The sequence below is a fragment of the Phalaenopsis equestris genome, unplaced genomic scaffold (genome assembly GCF_001263595.1).
Source record: "Phalaenopsis equestris unplaced genomic scaffold, ASM126359v1 Scaffold000938, whole genome shotgun sequence".
Classification (NCBI taxonomy): Eukaryota; Viridiplantae; Streptophyta; class Magnoliopsida; order Asparagales; family Orchidaceae; genus Phalaenopsis; species Phalaenopsis equestris.
The window spans coordinates 529,948-550,381 of record NW_018165377.1 but is presented as its reverse complement, the minus strand read 5'-3'; the positions used below and the strand labels follow the sequence as shown (position 1 = coordinate 550,381).

Here is a 20,434-nt window from a genome sequence, read left to right as displayed (position 1 = left end):
GTCCCCGATGAGATGATTTTGGTTATTTCATAGGTTCTGATGTCGACGAGTCATTACCCATTTGGGATGTGAGAGACTCACTCTTTGCCCTGTGATTTAACGAAAACTTTGAAGAATCTGAGAGTTCCCTTATAGAATAACACCCTTTGATAATCTATTCTCCAGGTTGATGCTAATATAAGGGATACGTTCCTCTGGGAGACTCTTGACCCCATAACAAAAATGTTCTTTTTGGTTCTCTGGTTACATGTGGCTTATCTAGGGATTCTCTTCATGGATGTTGTGTTTCAAGGTACTTTGATCTGATCCTATTACAATGTATATTCACGACACATCACACGAGGATTGTCAATCTATAAGTCTTTCGCTTGTTTCTTTTTATTTATTTGCTTATTTGTTGTCGTATAAGCCTTTCACTTGTTTCTCAACCCATCACACATTTCCTCCCCTCTTTGAATCTTTAATATGCTTCGGAAAGGAGATTTATTTGAATAAGGGAATTATATTACCACATATAAATTGAGAAGGTGACCGCTCAAAATCTTAAAATGAACAGAGAAAAGATACACATTTTATTCTAAAAGCACGTATGTGATTTAGTACATTATAATTTTTAGATCATTGTTATGTCTTTTTCTTTTTAATTTGTGATTGTCCTTATGTGGCTCTATTTTATTCTCAAATCATATGAGTTTTGTTATAATATGTTTCGAAAGTTGATTGCAGGTGTAAAAGTAGTAATCAGGCATAAGTATATTTTTTCTGATACAATTCCCCACAAAATTTCATTATTGATATCTATCAGTTTTTTAATTAACGACAAATGTGGTTGTCCGTTTTTCAATAAACATGAACCGACGGAAACAGTCCATTATAATATTACTGACACCAAAGATCATTGGAATGCCGCCAAAAATTTCAACCCATCTGTAAATCGTCGTGAATACCATTATGATGGGCAAAATTATCTCAAAAAATTTTTTATGACGACCAAAGATATTCTAGCGGACTTATGTTTGTCGAAAATGTCATAAACTAACAAAATTTTCTGTAGTGAATATTTGCAACAAAAAAGATCAAGTCGACATCATATAAATGCTCAACTTCAATGACTATTAAAGAAGTAAAGAATTTTTTTAGGGCACCAAATAATAGTGAGAACACAGAAACAAATGTTCTCACATGATGGTTTGAGTTAGCTCTATTTGAAGACCAAAAAGATGATATGAAATAGCTTCATGTACTTCATTCTTTCTACCTACTAAAGTTTTCTACTATATTCAAGCACTCCATTCATGATTGACTGCACTTATGAATAGTAAATAGAATATGCTAGGAAGTATCATGGTCATCTGAGGATACAAGGCTCAAATGGATATTATTAACTCTGAGAATGTGCAAGAGCGTTTGTGATGGTCATGGTTACTGAACACCTTAGAAGAGCATGGATATAAGAGTACGAAGTCTCTCTAACTTTATACTTTTCTCACAATACCACCACTATAGTTGAAAGTAGTCGAAATAACAGCTTCGCTCGAGTTAATAAACTCGAAGATAAGGTCTACTTTTTAAAGCCTGAGATACGAGATGTAGCTTCTTTGTGCACCGAGATGAGAGGGATTATGCATTAATTTATTTTATCTTTTCTTTGGTAAGAAAGAAATAATTTTTTTTATTCCTTTTATATATATTTTTGTCTCTTTTAACTCAAACCGTCTAACTTTTCCCACATCTCCACAACTTCCAAAGCATTTTCCAAGACTACCCACCAACCAACACAAATCTCACATCAACTCTTAAAGCTCTAGATCATATTAGGTTAAACTAAGACCTCATCTTCTTCTTTTATTTTTTTAATACCCACATAAGCTTCACAAAACCCAATTTACTCTATATCACAAACACATAACCTTAGCTGATTATAAAGAACATTTCTAGTTATTTACCCCACCTTAATTCCCTATTTTTTAGAGATTTTTCAAATCAATGCAAACTAGCCTAACTCGAACCAATATTGACATTCATATTCATATAACATACCAAATCTATCAATATTCCGCAAAAAACTCTAGAGTAGACATTAAATTAAGGATTCATAATATTTTCCAACTCTTAGGCTCTGTTCGGGACAGCGGTGCGGCGGCGGTGTAGCACCGCACCACTGTTTTGGTTGTTTGGGTTGTGACACCTTTTCCAAAAAGCTACCGCTGAAATATCGGTCCTGACTAGATGCGGTAGAAGCTTTCTAGCTACATTTTGACTTTTTCAATAATTAAAAAAAAATTACCATAGCCACTGCTCCTTTTTGCAACATTAACTTATTCTTAAGCAGCTTCACAACAGCTTCTTAATAAGTTGCGGCTGCACCAAACAGACCCTTAATTTCATCAAAACACCTCCCATCACTGTCAATACTTTGTTAGTCCTTTCAACATTCATAGGAGGCTAGCAGTCTACATTTATAATCATTTATGTAAGAGTTTTATAATTTTAAAATTTTGTGCAAATTTATAATAATAAATTGACCCTTAACAATCACTAATTTTTCAGCACTTAATAAGTTGTTATTAGTTGAAGTTGTGGGTGACTCCCACACACAAACTATTTGGTTTGTTTGAGTTAATTGTTGATGCATGCGATTCAGTGATGTTTCACATTAAAGCTTACCTTTAATGGAGAGAGAGAGAGAGAGAGAGAGAGAGAGAGAGAGAGTATTAACACTAATAACACCTAAATTTTATTTTTTTTACATTTATACCACTAAAAAAAAACATATTTTCATTTATAGATAAGGTTAAAAAACTAATGTGTAAGTTAGAAATGTAAATACATAAAAACAGAGTGATATGTATGTGAATATACCATATAATAAAGATATCATAACTAGATTGTGAAGTAGTTAAATTGAATTGGGGTGTTTTGCGTAAGATGTTGCTAATATTTAATTGCAATTTAATTTAATTTAAATGATTATTAATATTATTGTTAAATGAAATACACTTGAATTTTCTTAAGCTAATCTGATTTATAAATCTCTAAAAGCATGATATTGCCATCTTGTGTTTTTTAATAACTTCATAGACAGATAGCGGCTTTAAGGAATCGGTCAGCCAAACTATAAAACAAGATCTGAGTGTTTTATACAGGAATGATTAGTATTGTACGAAAATCTAGTACACACGTAGATTAAAGAATGATTGATTGAGGGGACATCCAGGATTTTACCATAAAAAACCCAAATGGGAAAAAACCACAGAGTCTAGGCCAATTTTCAATCCAACTTGAATCAGGGTGAGCTTGGATAACTCACAACTAGGCGCATACTTCAAGACAAAAATGGATATCAATCTAAATTAATATAACTTGATTGTCACCGAATTAAAATGGTAAGAAATAGCACAATAATAATTGAAGTTAGCCCAAAAAATTGGTGCTCCACAATGATACCGAGTTGCTTATAAATCTGATTACTAGCATTTACAATGTTTGAGAGCCAACATTAACAAAACATTTAAGAAAATTATTGTAAAAAAAATATGAAATTGAAAGTGAAACATGCAACACATACAAGAGCACTAATTGTTGATCTAAAAGTGAAATATATTATATTACATATAATATACATTATAAAATTGTCATATTTGACAAACAAAAGGCTAAAGTTTAACAAGCGAACCAAATGGATGAAGTAAAACTTTATTTAAGTAATAAGATACCATTGATAAAGAATCATAATGCCGGGTTCTTTTATATTTTAAGGTATTGACAATTAAGTATTTTTATCTTTAATACATATTTTTTTAACCTTTTGATTATTGTCCTTAGGTGCCTTATCCTAAATGAAGCATAAGAAGTTCACTTTAGAAAGTGTAGAAACATTTGAGTTAGATACTCCCTAAAATGTTCATCCTTTCAATTTATGGCATAATCTAATTTTTTAAAATTTGCTTCCATCTAATCATATGATGTGAGAATAATAAGATGATAGCCCACAAACCCAGCATCGTTGACAATAGCGTCCCCATAAGAGCAACCAAACCTAATAAGATGCATTTTCAAGCCACAACATGAGTCAATTTATCTTGTTTCACAAAACTCACTAACCAGAGCCACCGCACTATTACATGGTATCACAATAGGACATAAGTATCACTCACATCCCATGACTATTGACTCAACTCCTGGCCTTACAACTTCAATGAACAAGATGTTAAATAGTGGTGCACCTTGCATGTTGGCCAAGTTTGTAGAGGTCACTTTCCCATACCATAGTTAAATTAATTGATTGAGCCATTCATCTAAATGGATCCATTACACTCAAATGAAACTCACCTCACAAATGTAGTCCAATTTGATCCATTCTGAAACGTACCACATTTTTTTTTTTACTCAAAAGCACAAAAACAATAGTGTGAAGAACTAATCAACCATCTTATAACTTCTTATTATTTTATTTTTTACCATTTATCTTATGCACATATTAATATTTTCTTATGAAAAGAACAAAACCCAATTAATCCATGAGACAAATTTGGACATGATAATGAGATCCTAATTTTATCAAAATTATCCTACAAAATTGTCACATTAAAATTTTTTTTAATGACATTTGCCATGCTCATTACATATTATGCCTTGAATTTATTACCACCCAAAACTTGATATTTACAAATCAATCGTCCTCTTTCATTCAATTTTCAAATTCTCACTCAAATATCTAAATTCACGTAAAACTCCAACTCATATGTTTCATTTATATCAAAATTTCAATAGTTTGATCGTAGCACGTGTCAATACATGTGTTAGATAGTATACAAAAATCACCTAAATAGTTAATTTATAAATATCAACGTTTAGGATGGTTTGTAGGTAGGGCTGTCAAAAAAGCTCGTTGTTCGCTAACAGCTCGTGTTCGACTCGTTTGTTAAGTTTTTAAAGCTCAAATTATAAACAAGCCGAACACGAACAGCTCTTTCTTCGCTCGTGTTCGGTTCGTTTTAGCTCAAAATTAAAAATATATATTTATATAATTATTTATATAATAATATATTATATATATTTATATCTAAGTTTAAAACGTAACTATTTGTGTAGTAATGTTGTTATGCGTCTTCTTTTACATACATTTGGTTCAGGTTCAAATCCAACACTCTACATCTATTTTTTCAGTTTAATGTTAACGAGCTAATTTCGAGCCGAGCACGAACACAAATATTTAGATCGAGTCCAATACGAACACACTGTTCACGAGCCGGTTTCGAACACGAGCTAATTTCAAACACGAATAATTTCCAACGAACCAAACAAAAACCAAGCTTGAGTTCGCTCAAACTTGACTCATTTAGAACCCTAATTTTTCGATTTTATTTTTCAGTTCATGCATCTTGCCCTCATGATTTTTCATTTGCCCAACAGGTCGTGCGCCACCGTACCCATTTGAATACCACTGCTGCCACCACCTGACACGTGGCTTTTCAGATGAGTATCTCCACGTGGCGTTCGCTCTTTCATGGGCCAAAAACCCGGCATTTACAAAAATTAATGAACCGTCAATGGCTACTGCGGCGAACGCACTCGTTTTCCCTTCATATACCTTCGGAGCCCGACTCGTCAATTCTTCCGCTCGCCGTCGATCGATAAAGCTTTCGACCTTCACTCTCCTTCCTCTCCACTCGTAAAGCTCTCTTGTCTTTTACCGTCATTTCAAGTTTCAAATCTTTTTCTGCCATGATTTACCATTTTACAGTCTGCAGAGCAACGTTTTTATTGCTATCTAATTTATATGTTCTGGGATAGATCATCCGTCTATTTCCTTCTTAGCGGATTTGTATTCGCTTTACTGAAATGCGCAATCGATCCTTATATTTGATTGCTTAGCAAGTGGTTTTTATTTGTGTGGTTATTTTGTAGCAGATTTTTTATATGTTCGATGGCCTGTTAAAGATTAGATTAGGGTTTAGTTGCTGAAGCGGGAAGGCTATGATGAAGAGATGAATTTTGTTTGAATAAGCGGTGCTTATTAAGCCATATCTGAATTTATTGTTGGGGTGGAGATTTTGATGTCATTTGTCTTAGAGGTTTTTATCACTTCACTTGGCTGTGTTGGGAGGTGAGAGGGATATGTATTGGGTATTTGTGGTTTAATGGTTGATTCGAGTGCTAATAATTGCGATGGATAAGTTGAGGTGAGTTGGTGGTTGTTAGGTAGTTAATATGTAGTTGTTGGGTGTATATGAGTTCCTATGAGTCTATAGGCATTACGACTTTGGAATCAATGAAATGAATTAAAGGTTGTTAGGTTTTCTGTGAAATGAATTAAGGGTTGTTTGGATTGCTGAAAATGGAATACAAAGTAAAAAGGTTAGTGAATTTGAAATATTTTGGAGTTATTTGACTGTGTAAAAGACATGCGAGAGATTACTTTTTATATTTAGTTTGAAGTGAGATGAATTCAATGTAGAGCTCGATGGTAAAAGCGATGGATGTCAGAGGGCGGTGATGGTTGACGGTTGGTGGTTGGTGGTGGGTAGTGGGTAGTGGTTAGTGGGGGAAGCAAGCAGATGGATGCTAGCTCAATCGGCGATAGGTGGCTCCTAGTGATTGTAGTGGGCAGCTATTAGCCCTGGTGATGATGGTGGTGGATAATAGTTGGTGGCTGCAATGATCGTGAATTGCAGTGCATTCATAACTCGGCTAAATTGGTTGAGCATAGAAGACATCAAAGTTGAATTAGAAGGCGAGTTTGGAATTATCTAAAAATTTACCATTCAATCCATTTACATCAAGCCAATATCAAAATTTTCATAACTCCTATATTTCAGATGCTCTATTTGATGCAAATGGAGCTACACTCAAGCATGATGAGAATTCACATGACCCTTTGTCTCTTGTAAGTGGGCCAATCACAAGACTTAGAGCCAAACATTTCAAAGAAGCTTTGGCTAGCCCAACAAATTGGCGAAGTGACTTACACATGAAGGCCTAACAAGAGTTCAAAACAAACCCAATTGTGCCTTGTTAATGTAATTAAGGCTCTAGAAGGGTTTCCTACAGTGGAATACAGTTTTTTTTAGCACTTATTGAAGTCCAACATTTTAAATTCGTCATATCAGGAAGGATGCCTATTTTTGGAACAACATATGGGCCCCATTTCATTTAAGGGCACACATTGTTATCATTGTCCTACTATATTTGTTATGTTATTTTTCGATTTTGTTTAAGCATGATATAAAATCTACATAATTTTTTCTTCTAGTTTCCTTTTTTGGTTATTTTCGAATTTTTTCAGTTTTTGGGGTTAAATCATTATGGAATTAGTGCCACTTAAGGGTTTCGAAGTTTGCATGCATGGAAATTTGAACCTTTGGTTTATTTTGGAGCTTAATTAAATTTCAAAACATTCACAAATTTGTTAGTTTTTTCTTATGCTCTTCTTATTTTATTGAGAAGATTTTTTGAAGCTATCAAGTTAATTCTTGTAGCATTTAAGCAAATGACTTATCATCTTGAATTCTCGAGTGTTCTTGAGATTCTAAGCATGGCGTCTTTCTAACTGTAGTTCTTATCTTGCTAGGTAATGGGTCAAGGCTCAACAAACTCGTGTCTTGTAGATCTTGTGGTTCGATTCCGGTTTTGGTGCTGGGTTTTATCGCTTTGTCGGCAAAGTTCATATCATACACTCATTTTTCATCCAATCTAGTCACACATAAGCCAATTTTTCTTTATGATTATGTTGTTCCGTTTTCACCCTTCCAATTCAATGAGTGATTGGCAATCTTAAAATGTCATTTATTTCCTCACCATAGCAGTAGGTTTTGAGTTTCGGTGAAAATTCTTTTGATTTTATTGAGTAAATATTGGGTAGATACCCCAATAGATTGTGTGCACCAAGCGACGCACACACACACATATCTATGTATGTGTATATATGTTGTATGTGCTTCTATGAGTGTATCTCTCTCTCTCTCTCTTTATATATATATATATATATATAAATATTATATTATTTTGACCCCCAATTATTGAACTAAGGTAAAATGACACTTTTATAATGTGGTACATCTCACCTACCACATCTCACCTACCGTTCACCTACCGCTCATCTACCTCCCACCTACCACTCTCTTGCTTCTATAAATAGAGAGAGTGTGAGACTTAGGAGAGCAAGGGAAGAAATCTTAAGCTACCACAAAGGAGGAGAGAATAGCTAGAGAGCTAGAGACGAGGAGAGTATCTTGAGGCCTTGTATCAAGGTGTCGCTTGAGAGAGAGACCATAGAAGGAAGATGAGGGCTCATCTCTATCTATAAATTATTTATTCTCCATTTCTTTTGCCATAGTGAACAATTTGATTGATTCCCTTCTGTGGACATAGATCTAGTTGGATTGAACCACGTAAACGATCTGTGTTTGCTTGTGTTATTTGCGTTTTATTGGTGGAAAGATTCATACTTCTTGGCTAGAGATGTCCGCGTAAAAGTGTTCGCTGCCAGCGACGAAGAAAAAGAGTTCGACATTCACGAACAGAGGAGCAAGAGAATCGCGTCGCAGAGAAGAGATGTTCGACTTTCACGAACAGAGGAGCAAGCGGATCGCGTCGCAGGCAGCCAAATCGTGACAGATTCAGTGAGCACTGGAAGCTTTGATCGATTGGATTCGCATCGCAGGTTGTGCGGTTCGGCGAGACAAAGGAGGAACAGTCCGCGAGCGAGGGCCGAAAATTTGCGACAGGGCTACCAACAGAGGATTTCGGAGTAGGAGTTCGGTCTTGCGAGCAACTCGACCAGAGGGAAGAGGCGGAGATCGCGCGGAGAAGGGTTCGGGGAGTTCCCTGTTCGGGAGTTCATGAAGCAGGAGGACCTGAGCAGTTTGGCGAGGCGCGACGGCTCTGGAGAGGCAGTTATTCTCGTACGAGAGACAGAGGAGAAATTCCTGATTTGTTCCTCTGGACGCAGAGGAGTGCCTACGGGAAGGAGGCGCGAGCACAAAACATGAAGTTTTCTCCGGTGAACAGGTGTGATCTCTGCAAGAAGGGATTAGAGCTCTCCGTTCGGTTGGTGAAGACAGCGGAGTTCACAGGGAGAAGCCTAGTTCTTGGAAGGGCAGCAGGTGGAAGAAATTTGAAGAAATCCTAGCTATGACAATGAGTTACGTCAAATTTGACATTGAGAAATTCAACGGGAAGAACGACTTTGGCCTATGGAGAGTAAAGATGAAAGCTCTATTGGTTTAGCAGGGTGTTACAGAAGCAACAACGGCTCAAGCACTTTGGGCCAAACTCGAGGTACTCTACCTGAAAGAGTCTATGGCTAATAGGCTATTTCTGAAGCAGCGCCTATACTCTTTTAAAATGCATGAAGACAAATCCGTCTCAGAGCAGATTGACGAGTTCAACAAGATCATCGATGACCTCGAGAACATCGACGTCAAGATGGACGATGAGGACAAGACACTGTTGTTGCTAAACTCTATTCCTAAGAGTTACCAGCATTTCAAGGATGCGATGCTCTATGGAAGGGTGCAGACTATTACTCTGGAGGAGGTTCAATCTCTGACTAGAGCCAAAGAACTTCAGAAGAAGCATGACAGAGACAAGAAAGTCAGCAGAGACAGTCTTATTGTCAGAGGAAGATTAGACAGGAAAGATTCAAGAAATGGTCAGTACAGATCAAGGTCAAGCAAGGATGGCGGGAATCAGTCATCAAAGGGGTCTTTCAAGTGCTATCATTGTCACAAAGATGATCATTTCAAGAGAAACTGTCCAGACAGGAAGAATAAGTATCAAGAAGAGCCAGAAGAATCAGGAGAAGCAAACATAACCTCTGATGACTACGATTCTGCTGAGGCCCCGGTGATCACAGAATCTGAATCCAGTGAGGAGTGGATCCTCGACTCAGGGTGTTCTTTCCACATGTGTCCTAACAAAGACTAGTTCGAGACACTGCAATAGGAAAATGATGAATCCGCTCTGCTGGGAGACAATAAAGCTCACAGGATTGTTGGAAGTGGATCAATTAGGATAAGGATGTTTGATGGAGTTGAACGAGTACTGAAAAATATTAGGTAAGTACCAGCGCCCAAAAGAAATTTGATTTTTTAGGTACGCTGGAGTCAAGCGGATGCTCGTTCAAGGCAGAGAATGACTGCGTCAGAGTAACCAAAGGCCCTCGTGTCGTCATACAATGAGTCAGAAAAAAGAGACTGTACTCTCTTATCGGAAGAACCTTGATTGCTAAGTCCATGTACTGTTTGGACTTAGCAAACTCAAGTAAGGGCTTAGGGCCCCTCAGGGGCCAAGTGGAGGAAATCGTTACTTTACTTCGAAGCTTCTCAAGGTGGAGAAAAGGTGGAGAATTATTATTTTGACCCCCAATTATTGAACTAAGGTAAAATGACACTTTTGTAATGTGGTACCGCTCACCTACCACATCTCACCTACCGTTCATCTACCGCTCATCTACCTTCCACCTACCACTCTCTTACTTTTATAAATAGAGATGGTGTAAGGCTTAGGAGAGTAAGGGAAGCGATCTTAAACTACCACAAAGGAGGAGAGAATAGCTAGAGAGCTAGAGACGAGGAGAGCATCTTGAGGCCTTGTATCAAGGTGTCGCTTGAGAAGGAGACCATAGAAGGAAGATGAGGGCTCATCTCTGTGTATAAGTTATGTATTCTCCATTTCTTTTGCCTTAATGAACTATTTGATTGATTCCCTCCTGTGGACGTAGATCTAGTTGGATCAAACCACGTAAACGATCTGTGTTTGCTTGTGTTCTTTGCGTTTCATTTCTATGTCAGGAAGTACATATCTCACAACAATATATGTATACAATATTTATATTATTACCCATTAAGGGCATATAGCCTTCCACCTACTACTCTCTTGCTTCTATAAATAGAGAGGGTGTGAGACTTAGGAGAGCAAGGGAAGTGATCTTAAGCTACCACAAAGGAGGAGAGAATAACTAGAGAGCTAGAGACGAGGAGAGCATCTTGAGGCCTTGTATCAAGGTGTCGCTTGAGAAGGAGACCATAGAAGGAAGATGAGGGCTCATCTCTGTGTATAAGTTATGTATTCTCCATTTCTTTTGCCTTAATGAACTATTTGATTGATTCCCTCCTGTGGACGTAGATCTAGTTGGATCAAACCACGTAAACGATCTGTGTTTGCTTGTGTTCTTTGCGTTTCATTTCTATGTCAGGAAGTACATATCTCACAACAATATATGTATACAATATTTATATTATTACCCATTAAGGGCATATAGCCTTCCACCTACTACTCTCTTGCTTCTATAAATAGAGAGGGTGTGAGACTTAGGAGAGCAAGGGAAGTGATCTTAAGCTACCACAAAGGAGGAGAGAATAACTAGAGAGCTAGAGACGAGGAGAGCATCTTGAGGCCTTGTATCAAGGTGTCGCTTGAGAAGGAGACCATAGAAGGAAGATGAGGGCTCATCTCTGTGTATAAGTTATGTATTCTCCATTTCTTTTGCCTTAATGAACTATTTGATTGATTCCCTCCTGTGGACGTAGATCTAGTTGGATCAAACCACGTAAACGATCTGTGTTTGCTTGTGTTCTTTGCGTTTCATTTCTATGTCAGGAAGTACATATCTCACAACAATATATGTATACAATATTTATATTATTACCCATTAAGGGCATATAGCCTTCCACCTACTACTCTCTTGCTTCTATAAATAGAGAGGGTGTGAGACTTAGGAGAGCAAGGGAAGTGATCTTAAGCTACCACAAAGGAGGAGAGAATAACTAGAGAGCTAGAGACGAGGAGAGCATCTTGAGGCCTTGTATCAAGGTGTCGCTTGAGAAGGAGACCATAGAAGGAAGATGAGGGCTCATCTCTGTGTATAAGTTATGTATTCTCCATTTCTTTTGCCTTAATGAACTATTTGATTGATTCCCTCCTGTGGACGTAGATCTAGTTGGATCAAACCACGTAAACGATCTGTGTTTGCTTGTGTTCTTTGCGTTTCATTTCTATGTCAGGAAGTACATATCTCACAACAATATATGTATACAATATTTATATTATTACCCATTAAGGGCATATAACCTTCCACCTACTACTCTCTTGCTTCTATAAATAGAGAGGGTGTGAGGCTTAGGAGAGCAAGGGAAGAGTTCTTAAGCTACCACAAAGGAGGAGAGAATAACTAGAGAGCTAGAGACGAGGAGAGCATCTTGAGGCCTTGTATCAAGGTGTCGCTTGAGAAGGAGACCATAGAAGGAAGATGAGGGCTCATCTCTGTGTATAAGTTATGTATTCTCCATTTCTTTTGCCTTAATGAACTATTTGATTGATTCCCTCCTGTGGACGTAGATCTAGTTGGATCAAACCACGTAAACGATCTGTGTTTGCTTGTGTTCTTTGCGTTTCATTTCTATGCCACATATCTCACAACAATATATGTATACAATATTTATATTATTACCCATTAAGGGCATATATAATTTTTATCCTATTTTACTTTCTCTTTCTTGCATGACAATCCTAGTTTTCTTATTTTGATGCTTTTGGTTTATACTGGGTTGTGATTTGACATATAGTGAGTTGGGAACTATATTTGGTATTTCTTCCTGGAAAAAAATGGTTTTCAAACCTATTTGATTTATATCTAATTTCCTGTAATGTGCTTTGCCTATTGTTATTTTTCTTTGGGTTATCTAGATCTATACAAAATAACCAAGAATAAAACACATGAAATGTGTATTTAAATTTGTTGATTGTAAAATTAAATGGGTTTGAAAAGTGAATTGTTGTTTTTCCTAGCAATGCCGTTGTTTTGATTCAATATGACCTTTTTTCACTAAAAAGCTCTTAAACCAGATAGGGTTGTCTAAATTGTTTTGCGGTTTCATATATGCAGTAATTTTCATTTACTTCAAAGGTAGTTTCTGTTTCCTTATATCGTATTTTATTATTTATAGCATTTGTTGCAAATTACCTTCAACGGCAGCCATGCAAGCTCCTAGGCCTGTTGCAGCAAAGGACATTCCACACAAAATTGATGAAAATTCCACGGACGAATATGATTCTCAAGCTAAATTACTACAGGAATTCTCTAAAGCTCCCAGCATTGACAAAGCTTGGATTCTTAAGTCTGATAGTGGTGTGTTAACAGCCTGTTCTGTGAGTTTGTTGTTCATTCTGAGTTTTAATTTTCAGATATTCTTTTGGCTTCATATTTCACTTTAAACCATGTTCTGTTTATTTGATGATTTATGCTCTAATATTTTGATATTTTCTTGGTTTCTTGCTTTACATAATTTATTGTTTTCCAGCTATTTATTACTTCTTTCTTTAAAACTTACTGCAGCTGACTGTTCCCGGGCATTCTTTTCGATCAGTCAAACGAATTTGGTAGCTAACAAAAAGAGGAAACTTATCCTGTCAGCTCATATTGTAAAGTCAGATAACCAATCTATAGATTTTCAGTGGTCTCCCTTTCCAGTTGAAATGGAAGGTGTGTCCGCCATTGTTCCTTCACCTTCAGGTTCAAAGCTTCTACTAGTTCGTAATATGGAAGACGAGTCCCCAACACAGCTTGAAATCTGGCATTCTGCGCATCTGGAGAAAGCAATACAGATTCCAAGATCCGTTCATGGCTCACTATTTGTTGATGGATGGTAATGCATAATGTCTATTTCGACTAAAGTGCCAAAGCCAAAATAGCGCTCTGACTATTTATATGGAGCCATTTTAGTCCCAAAGTCTATAAAAATGTCAAATTAGTCCCCGAATTTTCTTAAACGGGCTAAAATAGTCCTTTCCTAGGATCATTTCAGCTTTATTTTAATAAATGGGGGCTAAATTGATACTTTTGTAAACTTCGGGACTAAAATGACCCCCTATAAAAAGCCATTGGACCATTTTGACACCTTTTTTGTGTCTATTTCATCCATCTTAATAAGATATCGAGTATATTGCATCTATCCATATACTTGTCTCTATTTTAACCGAACCAGGCTCTGTATTATCTTTATCAATAGTTGATTCACTTATATAATAGGTTTGAGGGAATTTCATGGAACCATGAAGAAACTCATATCGCATATGTTGCGGAAGAGCCAGCTCCATCCAAGCTGGTTTTCGATGATTCCGGCTTCAAGAGAGAAAGTTTCAATAAGGATTGTGGTACCTGGAATGGTCAGGGAAATTGGGAAGAGGATTGGGGTGAAACCTATTCTAAGAAAAGGCGGCCTACATTGTTCGTACTTCAAATTAGCAGGTATTGTCGTAATCACGTACAATGTATCTTTCTGATAGTCAAATCATGCACAAATTTTTTTATACGAGTGATTAATCTTTCATAATTATGCTGTCTGTGAGCACAGTGGCGAGGTACAGATTGTCAAGGGTGTTTCGAATTCTTTGAGTGTTGGTCAGGTGGTTTGGGCTCCTTTGGTTTCGAGTGCCTCGGAGAAGTTCTTAGTTTTTGTTGGCTGGCCATCAGAAAATGGTCCGCAGCGAACAGCAAGGAAGCTTGGCATTAAATATTGTTACAATAGGCCATGTGCCTTGTATGCTATCAGGGCTCCAGTCAAGTGGGTATTTTATTAGCTTAGAAAAAAAAAATTATTTTTCCTCTTCCATCACAAATTTTAGATTTTTTTCTGTTCTTACCATGCATTAAATTAACTTTCAATTTGTCTTTTTCAGGACAAATGAATTGGAAGATTTTGCAGAGCCGATCATTTTGACATCTAATCTAAGCAGTGCATTTTTTCCGAAGTTCAGGTAATTTTTCTTGGGTTTTGTTTTCTAATTATTTAAACAGCTTTGTGAAGGATACTGTTTGATAGAACTTGGCAGTGAGAACGTTGATTCAAACTTATGTAATTTGGATTTTATTTACATATTCCTTTTGCTGGATTTTAGAAACATTGGGCTATTTGTGATTATGCTGTTTATAATATGAAACTAGTATGATTGTTTTGATTTTAACTTTGTGAGGAATGTCTCACCAAGATTTGAATTTGAATTTTTTCTATCAAATTTTGAGTTAAAATCTGTATGTTTTGTAGAGCAGAAATGCTGTAATTCCATTAGCATCCATTAATATGCTAAACTAATTTCGCGAATTTCAGCATTGTCATTAGACTCACACCTATCAAATTATTGTTTTACAGTCCAGATGGGAAGTATTTGGTTTTCCTCTCCGCAAACAATGCTGTAAATAGCGGAGCACATTGGACTACAAATTCATTGCAGAGAATGGACTGGCCTGCTGACGGGAAACCGGACTCATCCGCAAATATTTCTTGCGTGGTGAGGCTTTTTGCTGAACTCAAATTAATTTCTTATAATATTACGTCTTGAAAGGAACTTGTATAATCCTGCATTTAGTGATGCAATTTAATATCAATGGGAAAAGTTTATACTCTTAAGAGTTCCTGGGTATTTAGGCAAAAGCTCAGACAACTTTCTTGTAAGATTTCTTCTTAATGATGGTGCTATTTATTGTGCCAATAACATGGTAAGAAAATAGGAATTAAATGTTGATGATTCATTTTTTCGTAAGGGCATTTACATACATACCACACAATTCTTATATTTACAGGTTCAACACCTAAACTTTCATATTTACACAAGTAATACTCAAATCTTTGACATCACATAAAAAATATCACTATTAAATCTGAAATACACTTTTTCATGCATAGGTTTTTGATACCGAAGTGTTTTGAATATAAATATCAAACTTTAGGAGTTTGATATGTAAATGCATAAGAATTGTGTGGTATGTATGTAAATTTCTCTCTCTCTTATTAGTTCTTCATGCATTCTAACTTTTTATTGTTTGCTGTGGATGTTAGTATCGTTGGTTTTAATGTTCTTTAAGATTTGGAGTCTTTAGCCTTTTCTTCTCTATTGGTTGGCACTTGAGATTAAAATGAGTTCATTTTAGTTTGAAACATTAAAAACGAAAAGATCTGTAAAAGATTTGCCATGACTTCACATCCTTAAGGGTTTTGAGTATAATTTGATATTCTTTGTGTTAACTTTTGAGAATAGACCTGCATACTTTTATTGATAGGAAAAGAGGTATAAAGACATATTACAAGACCTAAATAAAAGGAAAGACATAAATTAAAAAATAGACAGCTAAGAAATACATAAATATGGAAAGATAGCAAATAAAGGAAGCAAATAAAAGTTAGTTATAACTACCGCAAAAATTAGCCAAATAATTAGGCAAATAATTCTCATACTCCTCCTAAAGTTGAAGCATAAATGTCCATTATGTTCAACTTGGATTTGAAGTCGTCAAACAACGACCGAGGAAGATTTTTGGTAAAGATATTTGCTAATTGGCCATTGGATGAGAAAAATGGATTACAACTCTCTCTTGAATCGAGCTTCTCCTTAATGAAGTGCCTATCAATCTCTACATGCTTGGTTCGATCACTGGATCAAAATTATGAGTAATGCTAATATTGGCTTTACTATCACAAAATAGCTGGAGTGGAGTAGAGACCAACATGCATAATTTACGAAGCATTATGCGTTACCAGAAAGCTTCATAGATATCTAAGAACATGAAACAAAACTCTGCTTCATCACTGCTCCTATCCACATTGTTCTGTTTTTTATTTTTCATGTGACAAGATTTTCCCGCACGAATGAGCAATATCTTGAGGTAGATCACCAATCATGGATCAACCCGACCTAATCTGTGTTCGTATGAATAGAAATAGAACGAGAGGTGTGGTGCGAGAAAGACAAACCTGAGCCCGATGTGTCTTTTAAATGGTGAAAGATCTTGTGGACAGCTCGGAGATGGTGCTCATATGGATTATGCATGAATTGACTTACAATATCTACTGCGTGATAAATATCAGGACAAGTATGTCCGAGGTAAATTAGTTTTCCCACAAGACGTTGGTAGCGAGTCTTGTTCTTCTGAATTGCATTGGGAACATCGGTTAAATTCTCATTAGGATCCATTAGGATCTCCACTGGCTTGCAAATGAAAAGGTTATTGTATGTCAATATATCAAGCACATATTTGTGCTGAGACAGACAAATGCCCCGAGTTGATCGTGCAACTTCCATTCCTAAGAAGTACAGGAGTGACTTCAAGTCCTTCATTTCAAATGAAGTAGCAAGAATGTCTTTCAGAGATTCTAATGCCGGTAGATCATCACCCGTGACCACAATATGGTTGACATAAACAATAAGGATAGTTTGGCTATTGGAAGAATGCCGAAAGAAGAAAGTATGCTCTTATTGGGCTTGAAAAAAATCATGACCCATTACCACTTTTGTGAACTTGTCGAACTAAGCCCTTGGGGATTGCTTTAGTCCGTAAAAGGACTTTCGTAGTCGGCACACTTGTCCTCTGAAAAAAATAGAGTCAAAGTCTGGAGGGAGGCACATGTACACTACCTCTATGAGATCCTTATTTAGGAAAGTTTTTTTGACATCCAACCAGAGCAATGACTAATCCAAATTCAAAATAAGGGAAAGTAGGATCCGATTGATGTTTAGTGTAGCAACTAGAGCAAATGTCTCCTCATAATCAACTCTGTATGTTTTTGAGTAGCCTTTGACGACTAACTGTGTTTTTGCGTTCAAAGGATTCATCGGAGTTAAACTTTGCGCTAAAAATCCAGCGGCACCCCACAACTTTCTTACCTGGAGGAATATCCACAACATCCTGTGTATGATTTCGCTGAAATGCTTCATCTCATCCATTAGTACAAATTTTTAGGAAGAGTCAGCTAATGCTGCTTCAGTAATGGATTAGAGATGATGATTCGTCAGGGCAGTAACAAACACTTTGTAGGTCGGCAATACACTGTGGAAGAGTTCCATGGGATAAAGAGAGCTTTTCTGATTACATAGCTCAATAGGAGAACTCACCTCCTCATTTGGAGCAGTGCTAGTTCTGGGGATGTCTCTAGGAGTGGATTCTAGGTCCTTTAAAGTGGTAGTGGGCTCCAAAGTAGGAATATGTGTGTGTTGAGTATAAAACACGGAGGATGGGTGGAGGTTCTAGTTGTCTGGTATGTGGCGAATCTAGAGGGTCAGAGAGCTTCTTGGATATAGTGTTTGGAGAAATATCCATAGAGGTCGGATAAGGAATAGTGTTCAAGAAATCAAGCTCCCCCTTAAGGCAGCGATAGGGAAGTAAGGAACAGTTTCAAAAAAGGAGACATCGACACTTACATAGAGTTTATTTGTGGTAGGACCAAGACATTGATAACCTTTTTGAGTAGCAGAGTGTTCGAGGAAGACACATTTAATAGAGTTGGGAATAAGCTTGTTAAGATTATGGGAAGTGTTACGGACGAAGGCCGTGCACTAAAAAAATTTGGGTTTAAGAGTGGCGAAGAACTGATTGTTTGGAAAAAAATGACCTCAAGATGTGTAATGGAGTTATGAAGTTATGAATTTTTATGGGGACTCTGTTGATGAGATACGTGGCAGTAAGCATATCATTTCAAAACCATTTCGGGGCATTAGATTGAAACATTATGGAGCATGCTACTTCGAGAAGGTGTCTATTTTTTCTCTCGGCTACTCCTTTTTATTGAGTGTTTGTACACGAACTATGATGGAGGATGCTCTTACTTACCAATAACTCACCTAAAATAAAGTTAAAAAACTTCACGTCCATTGTTGTTTCGAAGGACTTGAATTGAAGTTTTAAATTTTCAAAATGAAAAAGTGAGTTTTGAAGGTGACAGTAGCTTCAGATTTATCTTTTAAGATATAGACCCACTTTTAGGGTTGTCAAAACGACTCATTGTTTGCGAACAACTCGTATTCGACTAGTTAAGAAGCTCACAACACAATTCCTATGTATTTACATATTTAAACTTTGCTTTTTAAATTTGTATCACCCAAATTATTCATAAAGCATAAAAATTACCACAATTTTAACTTTTACAAGTGAAATACGCCTTTTTATGCATTATGAATGTGCTCTGTTTGTGAAAGTTGAAGTATAGATGTGTTGACCTCATTTTTGGTGAGGTCTAGTCTTCCTCTTAGGGTTTAGGATCTAGCCTTAGGGATCTTCCTTTGACTATTTTAGAACCTTAGAAATTGGACCCGCCTCGTTTTAGAAATTCGACCCGCTTCTGTACCCTTTTGGAGTTTCGCGTATGTTTTATCGACTTCTAGCACTTAGAAGGATGAAATCGACATGAGGAAACCCAAAAGGAATTCCTATAGGACCTTTTTAAGTCTTAGGGTGACCTTCTGCACAATTCGTACTCCCGCGCGCACAAAACTTCGCAATTCGGAGAGTCGACACGTCCGATTGCCACAATTCACATCGCTTGCACCGTTACCTGTTGAATACTCGAATAAACTTTTTGAGACGATCAATCACGGGTCAAATTTTTGTGAGATTTGAATTTTGACGCATTTTTGACCTGATTGTCGACGACGTCGTCCTAGCGACCCCGGATGACAAAACAGACTGCTCTGGCGCGTCCGGAATGTCGATTTTGCCTAGGGAAGACACTCATTTTGTTACGACGCCGCGCGTGAATAGATCGCATATATATCTATATATATATATATATATATATATGTATATATATATATACATATATATTAATTTATATAAACCAGATTATCTTTTTCTTTCCTCTTTAAGCCTGAGCTCTGCCTCCCTTCCTTCTCTCGTTTGCGCGCCTGGCCTCCCTTTCTCGGTCTCGAGCCGAGCAAACTCCTCCTCCTCCACGCGAGAGAAAGTTGACCTCGTTCTTCCTTGCCTGACATTCTTCTGCCCGCGACCCTCCTTCCCGAAGCCGTGCCAGTCTCCCCGAGCTGCTTTTTTTCCTTTTTCTGGTAGTTTGACTCTGGGAAGCTTGCTCCCTGGTACACTTAAATGACAAACTCTCTCTTCTTCCCGATGCTTCCCTCGCTGCCATTAGGCTCGCCGCTCGGTCCTAGATGTTTTGGTTGCTTCGCCTTCTGTGAGCAGGGAGCGCGTCTTTTTTTTCTTGGGCCCGATTCGAGTGCCATGGGTCGATGGTGTGATCTCCTTTCTCTTCTCCTCTCTTCCCTGCCTATAAACATAGTTTCTTTTGAAATTTTGGAGTTGTTGAAAGTTTACAAAAAAAAAGGAGAGTAGAAGTTTTAGCTGTGAGGAGATTGGAAATGGGATTTCTGTGAGAGCTTTTCCTTAAGGTGAATTCTGGTGTTGCAGTGCTTTACATCGACATTAAGGAGGTACCTCTTCTTTCCCGCCCTTTTTTTTGGTGCATTGCTTCCTCTCGGTTTTCTCTCTGTCGAGTCTTTGAGCATGGCTCTGTTGGATGGTACAACATGCTAGTTTACTTTACTTTCATATATTTTTGAGATATTCACTTTAAGAGCATGTGAAGGATAGAAATATGAGCATGTTTCAGGAGTTCGATTTGATTACTCGCTTAGAATCGTGGAAATATAG

General features: G+C 37.0%; 1 protein-coding gene across 2 annotated transcripts in view; it reads left to right on the top strand.

Moving 5' to 3' along the window:
• Positions 1 to 5,538: 5,538 nt before the first annotated feature.
• Positions 5,539 to 20,434, top strand: part of LOC110032413 (acylamino-acid-releasing enzyme 1) — a 65,647-nt gene continuing 50,751 nt past the window's right edge. The window contains exons 1-7 of one of the 2 annotated variants that reach the window (XM_020736044.1): positions 5,539 to 5,674; positions 12,951 to 13,132; positions 13,340 to 13,649; positions 14,033 to 14,251; positions 14,358 to 14,567; positions 14,683 to 14,760; positions 15,153 to 15,291. In XM_020736044.1, the coding sequence (XP_020591703.1) occupies positions 5,553 to 5,674; positions 12,951 to 13,132; positions 13,340 to 13,649; positions 14,033 to 14,251; positions 14,358 to 14,567; positions 14,683 to 14,760; positions 15,153 to 15,291 (1,260 nt within the window). In that variant the 5' untranslated portion in view covers positions 5,539 to 5,552. Of the gene's footprint in view, positions 5,675 to 12,950; positions 13,153 to 13,339; positions 13,650 to 14,032; positions 14,252 to 14,357; positions 14,568 to 14,682; positions 14,761 to 15,152; positions 15,292 to 20,434 lie in introns of those variants that run through there. The other variant, XM_020736045.1, reaches the window with a different exon arrangement.